At 39.3% G+C, this 16,203-nt stretch overlaps 1 protein-coding gene across 3 annotated transcripts in view; it reads left to right on the top strand.

Moving 5' to 3' along the window:
- Positions 1 to 16,203, top strand: part of rassf3 (Ras association domain family member 3) — a 74,626-nt gene that overhangs the window by 12,846 nt on the left and 45,577 nt on the right. For all 3 annotated transcript variants that reach the window (XM_004573724.3, XM_076875631.1, XM_076875632.1), the window contains exon 2: positions 1,177 to 1,289. In XM_004573724.3, coding sequence (XP_004573781.1) covers positions 1,177 to 1,289 — 113 coding nt within the window. The remainder of the gene's footprint in view (positions 1 to 1,176; positions 1,290 to 16,203) is intronic.

The following is a 16,203-nucleotide window of genomic DNA, read 5'->3' as shown; positions in this document are numbered from 1 at the left end:
GATTTAGCCTTAAATATTTTTTATATATTCCTGTGTCATGAGAACAAAGCTGTAAACATTGCTTAATAAGCTCTGTTGTGAGGCTAAGACTGTTTTTAAAATGGGTTTTTATGTCCAATCACAAAAGTTGAAATCCCTAAAATGATTGACTTAGTGATCAAAAAGATGAGGAAATCTATATTTTCGTTGTTGGAACAAAATTTTCATGTTTTCTTTGATAAATGGATAAAAAGATGATTCTTACTAATTGCTTAATTTCTATCAAATGACTGGAGTTTTAAAGCTGTAGCAAACAGTTTGTCTGAATTAAATATGTTTTTAGTTGCTTTGGTGATTGATGTGTTAGAATCTGTAAGCTGTCTACAATTAGATAACTGCATTAATGAGATCATGTTTATTCCTTAAAATATAAGAATGGTACATGAACACTGGAGGATCAGATGAGCTCATTCAGCCAAGCTGAAGCTTCAAAGCTGCTGCTCAGTGTTTTTGTCCCATGATTCTCAAACTTTTTCAGTTCATGGAAACATTTTTGTTTCTAAAGCTTCTCACGTTGTGGCGATAGGACCATCCTGTAGGATAGGCTCCAGCCTGCCACGCTGAATGTGATGAGTGGAAGAACATGGATAAGTGGATGGCTGTTTGATTTTAAGCCAAACTTATTTCTCTAATTAAGAAAAAGCACTTCTATAATCAAAGAAATGATGCTGTATTTGTGAGCCACCACTAGTTTGCAAAGAAGATGAATTTGACTCAATCAGTATCATCCAGAAAATGTCATTTTAAAATTTTCCTACAGGCTTTGCTCATCTGAAGTATCCTTGAATGTGGAGCCCGAATCTTGCTCACTGACTTTTTGTTTTTATTTAATGGTAATTTGGAAAAGAAATTGTCATATTTAATTCCTCTTTATTTGCATTTCAATGTTAAAACATAGTTTAATCTCACCGGATTTTATTCTGAAACCTCTCCCTCCTCCATGTCATCATTTGCATGTTGTTGTTTTCCATTTGCAGAAGAAGAACCTTAACCGACACGCTGCCCTTATCAAAAGAGCATTTGCATATACGTTACAGAAACTTTTTTCCGTATGCATATCTGCTCCTTACTGCTAACCCTATCATTTATACTTTTATTACCAGTGAATGAATCTATAATCAGGTCATTTCTCTGCAGGTTGCAAGTACGCGTGCCACACTGCATGTCGGGACAAAGTGGCACTGGACTGCCATCCTCCAGTGTTGCCCGTCAGCCAGGACCAGCTCAACAACAACAACACGCCGCTCCATGTGAGTACACAAAACACTGACTGGGATTTCTCGCTTTTGTTTTCCAGTCAGCTCAGTCTAATCCAACTCACGAGAATCTCTTTGTGTGTAACTGTGGTCCAATTATCCACAAATATGTACTACAGTGTGGTTTAAAAAAAAAAAAAGATTATTTAGTGTTATGTGATGGTGAAATAGTGTTTAAGGGGAACCACACACTTCAGTGACCTCCCCTCTGTGCTGTCTGATGATTAGAGATTAGTGTTTTATTGTTAGCCAGTAACAGCAGTTAGTTTTATTATTATTATGTAAACTGTTATTCTCTCCGAAATCTTCTTTGTCTGTGGAAACAAAAACTACATACATTTATTTGTTATACTAGAGGAGTCTAAAAAGTCTCCTGCGTTGTAAAACCCAGGTTATTTTAAATTTCGGTTTATTTGTCACTGTAATGCTGTTGATCACCTCTGGATTGTGCTGTAGGCTCATTTTTTAGCTGGTGCAGTTTGCCGTTTCCCACTTTTGAGCTATCCACACACACACAGTACAAGAGAAAAGAGGAAGCTAACAGTTTATTTCATTATCTTTTGTCGAATGGTGTTAATGCAGTGCTGTGCCTCGTTACCTGGCAGTACAGGCAGAGTAAGACACGCAGATTACAGGCATGACGGGAAAGTATTTACTCTTTCATCCTTTGGTAGAGATACCCTCTACCGAAGGATAACAACCAAATATTAGTTTGAAAAACATTTATTTAAAACTAAAATGGGCACAAATATATATTTTCAAAATGTCACCGTAGTTACCAAAGTTAGGATATTATTGCTTCAGCAGCCAAAACTTTAAGCACAACCTGTAACAAATTATCTTAAAAGTAGAAATAAACTTAAAATGACAAAAAAAGACAAACACTGACTGTACGACTTCATAAATCCCTAAAATAAAGTAGATCAATTATTTTATAGTTTTTCAGTCACTGATCAGACAAAACAAACGTTCTGACATAAATATAGGTTTTAAGAAACTTTGTTTTGTAAGTGCTTTGCTACTTGTTCTCTAATGTGTGCCGTTTTTATATATCGCTCTCTTGGTTTTATTTCTGTTTCTCCTGTCTGCTGTCTGTTTATATTTTATTCCAGCACAGTTGGTGTGGAGCACCCACAATTTCGTTGTACATCTACAATAACAATAAAGGGCTATTCTATTCTATTCTAGTCTAGTCTAGTCTAGTCTATTCTATTCTATTCTAGTCTAGTCTATTCCTAAAGTGCATTTTAGAGACCCAGTTCATGAAGTGATTAGTTAATTAGCTGATAATGTGATGGATGTGGTATAAAATGATATTTATCTGAGCTGGAAAACATGTTGGAGTCTGTTTTTGATTGTTTTTGACACTCGCACACACCCATCGTGCATCACTCACCAAGAATTGTGTGTGTGTGTGTGTGTGTGTGTGTGTGTGTGTGTGTGTGTGTGTGTGTGTGTGTGTGTGTGTGTGTGTGTGTGTGTGTGTGTGTGTGTGTGTGTGTGTGTGTGTGTGTGCGCGCGTTCGTGTTTGTGTGTAATTCCTAGAAGACAGCTGGGTGTGCAGGAGGCCTGGTTCATGTAAAGTGTTTTTGCAGACCACATGAGGCTGTAGTGCAACACCATACAACTGTATCTCTGTAGGCTTTCAATAACTTTAACTGTGTGTGTGTGTGTGTGTGTGTGTGTGTGTGTGTGTGTGTGTGTGTGTGTGTGTGTGTGTTAGCACAGCCAGCTAGAGTTATTTCCTTCATAGGAAACCGTTACAGGATGTGTGACACTGGCAAAAAGAGAGAGATCAGCGTGCAAACACTCACGTGTTCGAATCACAACACTTCTATTAAAATAAATAAACCACTCGTCTTTCTCCGGTCAACAGTCACATTCCATTTTATACAAGTTAAAACCCTCCCATTATTGTATTCATGCACTAATCCACATTTTAGTGGATAAATATTTATATATGCACAGATAAGTTAATGATGAGTCAGCAAATGAACAGAACACAGAGAGGAGCTGTGATATAACAGCACTAAAAGTTAGTTTTTAAATGTGTTTTAAGTGTAATAATCAATGAAATATTCTTCCTGAATCCATAAAAAGGGGTCCTATTGGGCTTTTTCTTCTTTTGTGATATAATATATCTAATGAAGATGTACAAGTAATCCCTGTGAACAAACAGCTCGGACTTTAGATTGCTCTAAATGTTCAGATTCAGATATTTTTCTCTATGTTTGGCTACTGTGTGAATCATGCAAAGCTGCTCTAGGATAGTCCAAAAATAGAAGTATGGCTGTCTCTAAGTCCCACCCTGATAAAAGATGGCTGGGAATTAAATGGAAGTAATGTGATGCTTCTGGATTTTGAGTTTTTCTCTTGTTGAGTTTTTGATCCGTCTATCCCTCCATACATACAACCATTCCCAAGCCAGTCAAGAGGCTTAATCTCTCTATCTTGTCATGGCTGTTTTCCTGGCATCTTCCCAGTAGGAAATGCTCACTGGTATCCACGATTGAGTTCTTTTGGAATGGGAACCTTTCTGTAAAGTGACCATCGCCGTCAAACTTGGCTCTCTCTTCACCACAACGGATTGGTGTGTCTACATCACTGCTGATGCCACACTGATCCATCGATCCATCACTCACCTGCTCCAGTCTCCCTTCACTGGTGAACAAGAGCGTGAGATACTTAAACTCATCCACCGATCCCAGCAAACATTTAGACGTGGAATGACCAATCTGCTGCTGGTGTTAGTTTCAAAATAAAAGTTGCGCTGATGTCGGAGACAGAACCTCAACATTGTTTCGAGCTGCTTATTGACAGTAGCACACAGACCTTTGTTAGGCCTTTTAGCAGGAAAGCGGACACTGCAAAGATACCTCAGACTCCGCCCTCTCACTCTAGGGCCTATTTCTGATCCCACTGATTACACGGTCAATCCAGCACATCACAAGGCTGCTGACATCAGGGATGATAGATAAGACAAAGTATAAGATAATATACTCCATTATATCCTCTTTAGATTCCCATCATGTTCTTGATCAAACCAACGTCACACCTCACTGCTTACATCCCATCTGGCAGTGACATTGTTGTAAACTCCACTGAGTTTCAAAGAGTGGTTTTGGCTCTCGTGTTCATCAACACTGGTGTGGGTTTATTCTTCGAGGAGGAGGAGGATTAGCTCAGCATAATTTCAAACCAATGCTGAGCACATTTGCTTTCTAATAGTGCTGAGTAATGCTGAGTAAAGAGCTTTTGTGGGCTTTTAGGTGTCAGTTATTAAAAATACATTTCTGGTGTGGTTGTGGTGTGTGTGGCCACAAATGTGTAGCAGACATGCATGTGTTTTCAGTTAAACGCGTTGTATGTGTGCTGAGTCACTGATTGATAATGAGCATGTACTTTTCTTTTAATAATACATTTAAAATCCCCCTTTTTTTGTTGTTTTTGAAAACGTGTCAAAAATGCAATGTTGCCTGTAAGGTTTTTTAAGACAGCTGAATCATGTGAGAGAGCGACTGTCTGTCTGAGGTCTGTGGCGGAGACGTCGGCTACAAACCGAATGCCTGAGATAACGGCGTGATATGCCGCCGTAAGGCAGTCGTGAGTGCTCGTGTTTTAGAGAAAGTAGTGAAGTCTGAGTGTGTCTTTGTGTATGTGATCAAGTCAGTTGTGGATTGTGAACCTGCAGTCATTTCTCCATCGTTTCAGGTCCATCCATGTATTTTCCTAACCACAAACAGCCATTCACAGGCACACTACAGCCAATTTAGACTCACCAATTCCTCCTAAAGTCCAAAGACTGTACGAGGAAGCCACAGAGAACTCACACAGACACACTGAGAGACTGCAAGCTACACACAGAAGTCTGATTTCAAGCCCTATTTTCTAAATTTTCGCCTTTTTAAGTGTCAGAAAGAAGTATTAGCTTATCCAGGTTAAACTCATTGGCTAATGGCTTTCAAGGCAGTTTTCTTTATATAGTGCCAATCACGATCCAATAACAGAGAGAAAACCCAACAAGCAAGCACTTGGTGACAGTAGGAAGGAAAAACTCCCAGGAAATCTGCATTATGGATGAACTGGAGGCAGTTAGCTTTTAGAACACAATGACAAAAATGAATTATAGAAGTCCAGCCTAGAAGTAATAAATGTATTAACTAATTTTACAGCATCATTCTGAGACAGGATATATCTAATTTCTGAGATATTTCTCAAATGACAGAAAGCAGACCTTCATATTTGTTTAATATGCACGTTGAAGGACACATCCGGGTCAGAAAGAATTCCAAGATTTCTCACAGTCTTACTGAAGGACAAGGTAAAGCCGCAAGGCGTAAGCATCCGGTTAGACTCCATGTTTCTAAGATTTTAGGTCTGACTACAATAACCTCCGTTTTATCTAAATGTAAAAGCAGGAAATTAGAGGCCATTCAAGTATTTATGCCTTTAAGAAATGCCTGCAGTTTAACTAATTGGTGTGTGTCATCTGGCTTCATGGATAGATAACGCTGGGTATCATCTGCATAGCAGTGAAAATCTTTATCTTATCTCACTGTCACTTGTTATCCATCATTTAGAGCTGGTTTGTAACATCCTGGACAGCTGAATGCAAACATAGTTACAGGTACAGAAAAACAGCCACCTACCTGTATGTACGTATGCTATACCTTTTGCGTTGTACTACCACACAGCTGCAGTTGTCGTGAATCATGTCTGTTAGAGCTGCTGATTGGCTCTTTGGGGGCAGGAATAAAACAGCCCTCCCATATTAGATTTCTATTCCGGGTTCTCGCTCTTGTAATGTTTATTGGAGTTGGAAGTGTAGATGTGGATGCCTGTCAGCAATAGCTGAGCTACACACACAAACCCACATACACACACCTGTGTTAGTTATCACAGTGACAGTGATCTCACACAGCAGCCAGCCAGTGTTTGGAGGCATTTACTCAAGAGTGTAATACTAGCGTCCCGTGAGAACAGCGTATCAAGAAGTAGGTCAGCAGGCATCAAAAACAGTGCAAACACCGCACGCGAAACTCAAACAGCTTGAGAGGAAACACTCGAAATTTTAATGTTAAACTACTGAGTGTTTAATTAGGTAAACGGTCAATTCAATAAGCTAATTCTTCTAGTGTGTTTTACTCTTTGTAGTATACTTTGTACATAGTACAATTTACTCCTTACTCATTGATTTCTTTTCTTATTGAGTTTTCTTATCAATTTCTTTTTGTTGTATCTTATTTTTATGTCTTTTTATTTTCTATTTTTATTGTTTTTGATAATATCTCTAATTTAGTTTTACTGATTCACTTTATAATCCTTGTACTGCTGTAACAAGGAAATCTCCTAAGTATAGGATTAATAAAGCTAATATCTATAAACGATAGAAGTAAAAACTGTCACTATGTGCTTTTTTTTTCTGTACAGTAGATTAACGTATGTCCTAAATTACCTCTAGTCCTAACAGAACTCTTAACAGACAATAAATATTGACCAACCACAACAAGTTATTTTTTCCCCCTTGAGGCCTAAAAATGGTTCTTCTTTCTTTTTTTATGTATCTTTAGTTATTCTTGGACCTCTTTCCTTTATCACACTTTCCAATACAAATGTCATTTTTTTGAAAATTATTACTTATATTCTCCTGCATTTGATTTGTATTCAGTAAAACTTTTGCAGAAACATCTGCGGGTTTGCGTTCCAGTCAACTGCAGGGGCGTCAAAACTTTAGTTATTTTTGAAACTGACAAAAGATACAAGCCCGTTATTGCTTTGAACTTTAGTAACCGGAGATAACATTTACACAACCTCCTCTGGAGAGGCCGTACAATATGTGTACCAGTTATAGTCCTGCCATGTGATAGGTTTAGCTGAAGGGGGAGACAGTTAATGAGTGATGGGGAGAAAGAGGGAATCAGGTCTATTTCCTCTGTGCTGGGAAAGACAAACATGGGCAGACGAGAGGAAACCAAGACGGCACAGGGAAGGCGACTGATCTTTGGCTCTAATGGAGCCTCTTTAACACCACCCAGTCAGTGGAGGATGATTTATTGGGGCCTGATGTCACATTAACTGCCGCGTTGGGTTTTCAGGAAAATAGCCGGAGTTACTGTAAAGACCATTAATGATAGGGAACACTAATTTCTTATCATTACCTTCAGCTTTTCCTCCAGTGCTGCTGTCCCTGATCATTACTGGTGACTCCCACTGACTTAATAAAATAACCACAAACAAAGCAGAAAGAAAAATGATTGCTAAATTTCATAGTATACTGTACAATTAGCAGATGCGTAGTGGCTCAGACACAATATGGCACTGTATGGAAAAACAGATTTTCTGGCCCTGAAGTGAGTCCCAGCAGTTAACAGCTGTTTACAGATCATGAAGCCGACATTTAGAGGAGCTGGAAACCGTGGGAAATATTTCTGCACACAGGAGGACTTCCAGAGTTAAGTGAAAGTTGCGTCAGGGCCAGGGGTGTCAAACTCCTTTTAGTGTCTGAGCCACATGAAGCTCAATTCAATCTCAAGTGTGCCAGAAAAGTAGAACCACCTACCCAAGTCTACCGAAAACTCTCAGCAAAAGAAGGTATTTTTTTTTGTTTTGCTTAATTAATTGTATAAAAAGCCTAAATCCTCAAGGTGCTTCATATTATAAGGTAACAAGAGAACCTCCCAAAACACTGCAAAGATCATTTAGCAGGCTGCATGTTAGACACCATGTCTGGTCTCTAGGGGTGTGAAATAGTATGAGGCGATTAGCATTGCTGCAGATGACTTCTTGCCCAATTTACAAAATTGTTTTATTTCATCCACACAGAAAAGTTTTCCAGCGTGAACAATCTCTTTAAGGTCACGCCAGCACATCTCAGTAGGATTTTAGTCCATTCTAAATCCTTAATTTTGCTGTTTTTGAACCACTCCGAAGTGGACTTGCTGGTGTGTTTTGGATCCTTGTCCTGCTGGACTAGCTGAGGGTGCTTGAGCTTCAGGGCATGAACTGATGGTGAGAGATTTTCCTCCAGGATTTTCTGTTAGAGAGCAGAATTCATGGTTTCATGACCATCACACTACCACCACCATGGTTCACTGGAGTATTTGCAACCCTTCCCAGACTCATGGATGTCAGTGACTTTCAGCTTTTTCAGCTGTTTCTTTAGATCATGGCTTCATGTGTTGGTCTGCTTCACTTTGTCACACGGGTTCTATTTAAGTGATTTTTGGATTCAACAGTGTAGTTTGTATTTACTCGGCCTGTCTTTGCCTAATATTAAAATTAGTTTGATGATCTGAAACAAGTGTGACAAATATGCAAAAACAAAGAAAACAGGAAGGGGCAAACACTTTCACAGCACTGTAGTCCTCGCCACAACGTCACAAAGTCAGAGTTAACAGTGAGAAACAGCATGAATCTCAGTGTGCAAATATTTATTTGAAAGGGTTTTATATTGTAACTCAGTAGGAAGGAGAGCGGGAACAAAACTCAAGGTAATGGTTTTAAAGTTAGGAAGGCAACTTTAAAAAAGAAAAGAAGGAATTTTAATGGGTTTTCCCTCTGAGTTTTATGGTTGCTCATTAACAGCTATATGCTAGAGCCGGGGTGAGGTCACATTAAAGTAAATACACACAAACACACACACACACAAGCCAAACCAGTGGAGAGCAGCTGTAAAATCAGCATGGGAAAAGGTTTCTGCTCTTTTTTTCTACATTGTTCCTCCCAGAGTTTATTCTGCTGCTTAATTTGGGGCTTTATTCTGTTTCTCTGTCTGTCTTTTGTCAGTTGAGATTTAACCTGAAACACAGCAGTGTTTGAAATCCTATTTTATGCTTTGACCTTACTTTACTACTGTCTTGGTGTATTGGCACATTTTGTGAACATTATCCTGCCTGTAGTCAGGACAAAACTAAACTATAGTTCACTGTTGCCGACTTCAGATACTAGTTGGAGCGAGATTCACAGAAATTGGTTAACAGCTTAATACTTTTAAAGGATGAAATGTGTAGCAGGTGAGACCTGTAGATCCTGACCATTCCTGTGTCTGTGTCAGGGATAATTAAGGATCCTGCAGATCTGCAGATGTAAAGCTCCTCTAGCAGAGTCCAAAAATAAAATATAAATATATAGATCTGGAAATGAGCAGTTCTCTTTTCAGTAACACAGCCTTCCTGACTGGTTGATGAGTCCCCAACCTGTTGGTGCGCAGTTGCTTGAGGTTGCTGTCATTCGCTAGGAGAAATTGGTTCAAAAGAGGTATATGGTACTGCCCTAAAAAACTTTGATTGCCCTAGTTACCCGTAGTTTTGTGAAAAACACTGGCTTTTCTGCAAAAAGTAGCTGATCAGTAGTGAAACTGTAAAAACTACAAACAGTCATTGTTTGGTTGTGCGCTAATGCAAAACTTTTACACAAGAATTTTCTGTTTCTGCACTCCAAATGTCATGTAGACTACAGGCAAGTCTAGCAGTGCTAACAAACAAAAGCAATTTCAGGGAGGTTATTGATGCAGCCTCCTTTCTGTGACTTATTCTAGTGACAGCCTCCAGCGACCACCTGTCAGCCACTTGGTGATACACATTTTCCCCAGTAACCAGTGGTTACCATAATCATTTAGAAGAAAGACTTCCACAAACAGCTGTAAACAAAAACAAAAAAAAAATTCAGGTAACATATTTTGGATACTTGAATTATAAAACACTCTCTGCATTAATCTAAATTGCAAAAGTGTTTGTCTTCAACTTGTAGAGCGAAGTAAATGAGATAAAACTATATGAAATATAATTTGACAGAAGTGTAAGTATTCACGTATCTGCTGATTGAAGGATTCTGTGATGCAAGTGAACTTTTTCTGGCTATCGTACTAAAGACACTTTGTTATATTTTAGTCCAAACCAATAGACAAATGTTGGTACTGTTTTGCAGATATGGAAGAGTATATGTGACACGATCTTCAAAAATCCTAATATGCAATTCAATTCAACATTTGTAGTATGAGCAGAGGATTTAAACTTGCAGCATTTCCAAACTGTTTTATGACTTTTGTCATAAAAAGCTGAGTATGTCGACTGTGGAGACGTTTTCATTAACAGACAGTGCCAAACAATTTTATGTAGACAGCAGACGACTGAGAAATTGTAACCATTTTTCATTTGAAGTGTGTGTTTGTGTGTTTCTGGACATAAATAAACAGTTGCTCAACAGTTTTGATGTTTCTTGGTATGGAAAATGTTAAACTGACATATTCACTGTGGCACCAAAATGTGGAAACTCAGCAGAAGCTGCTGGGGTGGGACACACACAAACACATGTGGATAAAGCTCATAACTACAACAACTAAATCATCTGAGACAGAAAAAAAAGAAGTTATTCAGAGTTATTCTAGACGTTTCACCTCCACACAACCTTTCAGCAGAGCTAAAACAGCACACACACACCTTTTTTTACTGCAGTATCATCACTTAAGATAAAGGTCAGAGTACGCAGACTTCATTCTTTTTTTTTAAGAAAATAAAATACCACTAAAACTGTTACATTTTAATAGCTACTTCATTTTATGTTGTTGACTCACTGTTGAACAAGGAGTTCAAAACATGGGCGGAGCACGCTTTAGTGTGTGGTGCCCATGGCCCCCAGTCTGGACACTTCACACAATCACAGACAGCGTAAATACGGACGTAGCAACCATGACGTCAATCGCTGGTGAGCAAAGTCGTGTTGTGAAGCCTCAAGATGAGAGTTTTCATCATCGCCATCTTTTGGAACTGGGCATGACAATCACTGGGAACAAATTGCCAGTCAAAAAACGTTAGCTGCCGAGCATAAATGATGATCGTCTTTACGGACACTTAGAATACCTCAATTTACAGAATGGATTTAATGCCCTGTGTTAAAAATGGAGAAATGATAACTTTAGCAACTGTTTAAGATTTTTTTTTTTTTTTTCAATCATCTGAAGGTTAAAACAAAACTTAGACGAGTCTTTATGTGGTGGAAAAATCAGTTTCAAAATCAGAAAGCTAGAAATGGCTAAAGCCCAGTTACCGCTATAAAATGTGCACTTGTCTACAAAAAGTTTAAGCACTTTTGGACATTTGTGTAGATTCTCTATACACAGGCTTTTCTGCCAGTGCCACCCCTTTGTATCTAATGCGGCCAACACAAACAACAGGGAAGGAAGCACACTGAACTACGGTTCACGTTCATGTTCAAAGTAAAACAGGAAGTAAACTCAGAGAGACGAAGACAAACACTAAGCTAAACGTGATGGCAGAGACACAAAGCAAGAGAAACTAGAAAAACAACGATAAACCGGCACAAAAATATAAAGAATAATATAAATAAAACACGTGTGAGGTCTTCACTCGCATGCTCGCTCCCTAAATCTGCACTCAGATATCAGGAATATAAGAAGCTCATTTCTCCAATGACATTTTGTTTCATGCTTGAATCGGGATTTACTGTGTAAATCAGACAGGATTAAGAGTTGGATTGTTGCACGGAGGCAAGCTGCTTTACCCTGTTTGTAGTCTTAGACTAGACTAAGCCGACTGTCTCCCTGGCTGCAGATTCACAGTTAGCGTACGGATACCAGGGAACTATCACAGCTGTCTTCTAAATCACTGAAAAAGGAGGAATAAACATCCAAAACTTGTTTACTGTTACATTAAACCTCTGAAACGGTATTTTAAACCTTGTTGGGGTATCGTGGTAGTCCAGATGAAGCCAAATCATTTAAGTGCAGCATTGAAACAAAACGTCAAAGTATTTTCATCTTGCAAAGCTGAAAATTTCCTCCTTTTTTTTTCTTGTAAGCAGTTGTTCAATCAGTTAAAAACATAGCTGCTTCAGTGTTTCTTCTCCAGGCCAATGAAAGACTTGAATTTCAGGATATCCCTCAGCCACCCCGTCCTTATCTCACATCTGGATTCATGCAGTTGTCCCTGTAAACAAACATCATCACAATCCGTCTTATCATCCCACTCTTCCTCTTCGTGTATCTTTCCTAATCTTCCCTTTTCTCGGCTCCTCTCCTCTAATCAGACAACTATTGTGTTAAAGAAAACACAGACGGATCTGAAGGCTTACCTGGAAACAGATTGAGACAAGGAGATGGAGGCAGAGCCTGAGAAAAGGTCAAACCTGTTGAGATAAAATATGTTTGCATAATAAGCAACTGCCATTTCAGCTGGAAGAATGAGGCAGGCAGGGAGATGCAGGCAAGCGTGAAGACGTTAATCAAAGTCGAAAAACTTCAAAGAATCATACATTTGAACAACTGTAGGACTTAAAAATAAAATGACAGATACTGCAAACCTGTGTCGGGTGAAGAATCCAAAGATTCGACAAACCAATCCTTTGAATCACATCATCTCATTCTGAATCACATTTGACAAATTATACATTGTTTGGAAGCACAAACCCTTCAGATTCAAACAATATAAACATTTTAATGATGCTAATCCTGCAGGGACAATTGTCCCTTAATTTGTAATGGAAGTGCGTACACAGCAAAATGGCAGCTTCCTTCAGTTTCTGTCTTCTATTGGGGTCACACAGGTCCTGAATCGCTGAGCTCTGGATACCATTTTCATTATCCTACAAACACAAAACAAATTATAATGGTGGTTTGTGAAATACTCAGGACATTTAATATTTCTATACACATATTTTACATTTTTTAAATTTTTCTGAGCACAAATTTTCATCAGTACTGATTTCTGTCCAAGTGAACCTTTAACGCGTGACAAAGACATCGGGAGGAGTCTGTGGTGGCATGAATCAAGTTGTTGCTTTTCCACTTATCTGATTGGGGAGCTTGGAGCAGACTGGGCATTATTCCAACTATCATAGGCGAGGTAAACTGTGGACAGGTCATCCATAACAGCGGTATTGCTGCTCATATTAAATATCAGTAACAACTGCGCTGTGATTGGTCTGGTTTAGCTGTAAGGGAAGGTGTCAGTTAAGTGTAGGGTGCAAATCTGTTAGCGATCAAAGTGATTGAAAGGAGGTTTTGTGTAGTATTTAGAAAGAAATCACTTAGAGACAGGCAGCAACCTCCAGCAAGCACCACCAACCAGTTGGGGAATATTCACTAACCGGTCTCTAGGCCTCTGTTACTGAGGCCTGTGGATGAAATAAAGCTAATAGCTCATTTTTCTTGGAAGTCAGTGATAACATGATAACACGTGTAGACTGTTGATTATTTTTTTTAAATTCACAATTCTTAACTAACAAGTTTACAGAAAACCATCTCTCACTTATTTTTTTGTAAGAATTGCTCTAATTGTTTTACATTTAAGGATAAGGGGTTTATTTTTAATGGTTGCTACTAATATTTTATTTTACCTTTTTTTTTTTTTCAGCCAAAGGTGATGCAAAGAAAATCAGTCTAAAAACGATGATGAGGGTTTTAGATCAATAAACACAGAGACAAAGAAACTCAGGGACAGTATGGAGGCAGTGGGGGGTGAACTGTAGCAGCCAACGTCGCTCTGTAATCTTTGTGGATTGTGCAGGATTAACTCCACAGTCGGATACTGGTCTGACAGACAAAGCTCCCCCATCATCAGCTGCCTGTTGCAGAAACAGGACACCAGTCGACAGCTTAGAGACCCAACAACAGACGAGTCCCAGAGATTTCATTCATATTTGCCTCCCAGCGTGTCCTGACATGGCCAACTGTGCAGCTCATGCATTTTAGACCAAGTTAAAGAGAACACCAGCTGAGCCCCGCGCTGCTCTGTGGGGACTGTTTCTGGCAATGCATCTCAGAGAGCTTTTAAAAGATGCGCAAAGGTGGCAAATTACAAATAACATGCTTTTCTTATAAATAAAAATCTCTGCTTTTAGTGGTTTCAACCCTTATGCAAGTGATCTTTTCAAAGTGATTTCCATCCATGAAAAAGCCCAAACTGCCCAACCCTAACATATAAACTGCTTTTTTATTTATACTGTTGCCTGGCCACTCTGATCTAATTCCAAGGGTGTCAAATATTGCTGTTTTATCCAAGCTGCAGGCATCACAGTCTGTCCTTTGGCGTTGGTGTCATCAAGTTTAAATGCACAGGCTAAGCTCATCTTTCAGTGTGCAGGGTGTGTGCTGTTCTGATCCAAACCATTATCTGTTTCTATACCGAACCAGGTCATGAAAATCTAACCCACAGCAAGAGAAAATAAAAATGAAAACGTGACGGGACATTAACCACAACCCATTCAAACTCTGTTATTGACACAGCCACCAAAGGATGCTGCTTGTGGTTTGCTTTTTCTCTTATCCTGCAGATAAAACTTGTTTTGACAGTGAATCCATCCTCTTGTTACCCCGTGTTATGTTTGCGACTAACAGAGCACTGACCTTTTTTCCCTTTTCAAGCTATTATTTGAATACAAAGCAAGAGCTCAGCGTGCCTCTCTATGTGCTGCTTCTGCTTATGTGTTTAATGTCAGTTTTGGGATTCTTTCTTTTGTCGGGCATCCAAGCAGACAAGTACACAAGACGGGTAAAGAAGAAAGTGAAGGCAGGGTGGAGACGAGCATCATGGGTGATTGGTGCCAGAATAATAAGAATCACTTTATTTGTATGACACTTTTCAAAACACACAGTTACCTGCTTCACAGTTTGAATACAAGTCATGGGTTAAAAATAAGTGTACATGCTCGAGCATACACACACATTCATCTACACAGACACGCACACAAATGCACGAAAATCTATCTTAACCTAAGTTCTGCTCACGTTTGTTAACCTATGAACCGTGACTTGTAGTGAGCCCGATGAGCTAACGTGTCACTGGTGTTGTGATTATTGCTTCATTCAGTGTTTGGCTGCATCTTCCTGTGTGTCTCAGTGTCTCAGTCCTCTGTTTGTCCCTCAGTCTGCCTGCAGTGTATAAATAGGTCATCTTCTTCCTTATCACTCCTTCTTGTGTATGTTCGTGTCCCTCTTTACAGCCTCCCTTTGCTCCTGTGTTTTTGTGGGTGATTCTCAGCCTTTTTTCTATGTCTGGATTTCTGTTTTACCAAATAATTTAGATCTAATGATAAATATACTCATCATGTTTTGGGTTTCATGCTTTTGAACACAGTCTTTAAATCAGCCATTAAATGTCTCACTTTTCTTATTCTTTTCTCTAAACTTCGAACCATTGGATCCTCTCTGCATTACCAACTGTACTCTGTGACCACTTTACGTGGCTGTAGACTTTGACCTTTTATCCTCATCTCTTCTCTCTACAGCACTCTCTTTAACTCACCTGTGTATTTAGAAATTACATTAAAGTGGTTCCCACTGGTTTATAAGTTTGAGCCTGCAGCTTTTAATACGGTGCCAGGATGTTTTAACTCGGAAACAAGGTTGTTAGAATTGGAAGTGTCCAAAAAGTCGGCTTCCCAGCAGATTTCTTTATCTTCTCTTGAAGATGAAGCTGATGTTTTAATGTTCATCCAGTGGAGAGGTACAAAAAAAACTACAGAATTACCAACGTTTGATAGTGTCAGCCTAGAATGAACCCAACCCAAGCCCAACACTCTATTAAGAGAGGCCTGCAGCTATTTTATCACAAAATAAACCCCAGTTTTATCTTGTGCGTGTGCGCAGAAGTCAGTGGCAGAGCATCAAGGGGTAAACCGAAGCCCATTGGAAGTAATTTTTCTGCTCAGTTTGTGGGCGTTTCAAAGGAAAACACAGATCTGCATCAGGGTGGAACTCAACGTCAGACTCCTGAGTGTGTTGGTGTGTGTTTGTTTGCGCTTATCCGTCCTTATCCAGGCGGACGATCTCAAACCAAGATACCAACGGGCCGAGAGGAGAGTGCACTGTAAATGACCCACATTCAGCATTCATAGAGGCCACACAGAGCAGCGGCACGGTGATCCTCCTGCCAGCAAAAAGGAAGATATGTTG

The sequence above is a fragment of the Maylandia zebra genome, linkage group LG17, assembly GCF_041146795.1.
Source record: "Maylandia zebra isolate NMK-2024a linkage group LG17, Mzebra_GT3a, whole genome shotgun sequence".
In the NCBI taxonomy this organism is placed as follows: domain Eukaryota; kingdom Metazoa; phylum Chordata; class Actinopteri; order Cichliformes; family Cichlidae; genus Maylandia; species Maylandia zebra.
This window is presented reverse-complemented; position numbering and strand designations above follow the sequence as displayed.